Genomic DNA, 1,300 nt, shown 5'->3' with positions numbered 1-1,300 from the left:
ATCAACTTTTTGGAACCAGATTTAACAAACACTGGAAAAAAATATGGACACAATGACAATGCTGATCAGTGTTTCAAGAAAAATCTCTTCAGTATTTGAATGAGTGGAAGAACTTTAATGAAATAATCATAACATTTTTAGATAATTCCACTCTTAAAATATATAATACTTTTAATTGTTCACTTCTAGTTCTGACTGAGTTCATTTTCGCAGTAAATTACATCCTGTTGTACAATGTGCGACACACTTGCAGTCCCTCCAGTCATACATGAGATGGCAATGTTTGTCTATTTGATTTTTTCTATATGGCTGTTTCTTTCACTTTTAAATATAATTTAAAAAAAAGCTAAAAAGGGACTTCCCGGTTTACATTTTGCTTCCGCTTTTTGAAAACAGCGGAAGTAGTCAAGTTACCATGCGCGATGGCTTCTTTAACTTATAGTTCCAGTCCAGGTCAGTCATCTTTACATAAAACTCACTCTAAAACTTTACCCTATGTTAGATAGGTATTTCTTTTTGTTTAGCTCTTTATAATGGTTATTCGGTTATGTAGTCAGAACATGCTGTTAAATGAGGAGAAAACATTACCTAGAGGCCTAACTAGGCAATTGATCTTATTAGCATTATTTGAATAATTCCTTATCTCTCTTAACAGCACAAAGCAATCATTCAACAGAGTTGAGGATTGTGTTGATAGGAGGAAGGGAATCAAATGGAGGTTTCAAAGGTAAAAGTTCATCTGGAAACTTCATCCTGGGTCAAAATGTTTTCAACACCAGCAGAAGAACAGCTCAGAGTGAAGCGAGGCAGCAGGAAGTGTTCAGCAGACGAGTCACGGTGGTTGATACTCCAGGATGGTGCTGGGTTTATCCACGAGAAGACACCCCAAAACTGGATCAGATAGAAATCCAGAACAGTGTCCATCTGTGTCCACCAGGACCTCATGTCTTTCTGCTGGTCATTCCTGTCAGTTTATATTTACCTGAGCTTGTCAAAGCATCACTAAAGCAACACCTGGAGCTTCTCAATGCAGATGTTTTCAGTCACACCATCGTTCTGTTCACTGCAGTCGCTCCATGTAGTGATGAAGAGATTGAGTCCAGAATAAGAAGAAATCCAGTCCTACAGTGGATTCTTCAACAATGTGGAAACAGAAAACATTTTCTCAACCTCATTAACGGAGAAGATAGAGATCAAGTCAAGAAGCTTTTAGAGAAAATTGAGACCCTGATTACAAACAATGGATTCAGACACTGTTCTGTTGACAGAAGTCAAGGAGAAACTCTGAGAAAAGAAATGA

The 1,300-nt window shown here is 37.5% G+C and overlaps 1 protein-coding gene across 1 annotated transcript; it reads left to right on the top strand.

Moving 5' to 3' along the window:
- Positions 1–382: 382 nt before the first annotated feature.
- Positions 383–1,297, top strand: LOC107835523 (GTPase IMAP family member 8-like; the record flags this gene model as incomplete). Its single annotated transcript, XM_016667919.1, has 2 exons — positions 383–453; positions 656–1,297. Coding segments are annotated over exons 1-2 (673 nt in total), but the record flags the coding sequence as incomplete, so codon positions are not given.
- Positions 1,298–1,300: the final 3 nt, after the last annotated feature.

Source organism: Poecilia formosa, unplaced genomic scaffold, assembly GCF_000485575.1.
Source record: "Poecilia formosa unplaced genomic scaffold, Poecilia_formosa-5.1.2 Scaffold3605, whole genome shotgun sequence".
NCBI lineage: Eukaryota > Metazoa > Chordata > Actinopteri > Cyprinodontiformes > Poeciliidae > Poecilia > Poecilia formosa.
This window is presented reverse-complemented; position numbering and strand designations above follow the sequence as displayed.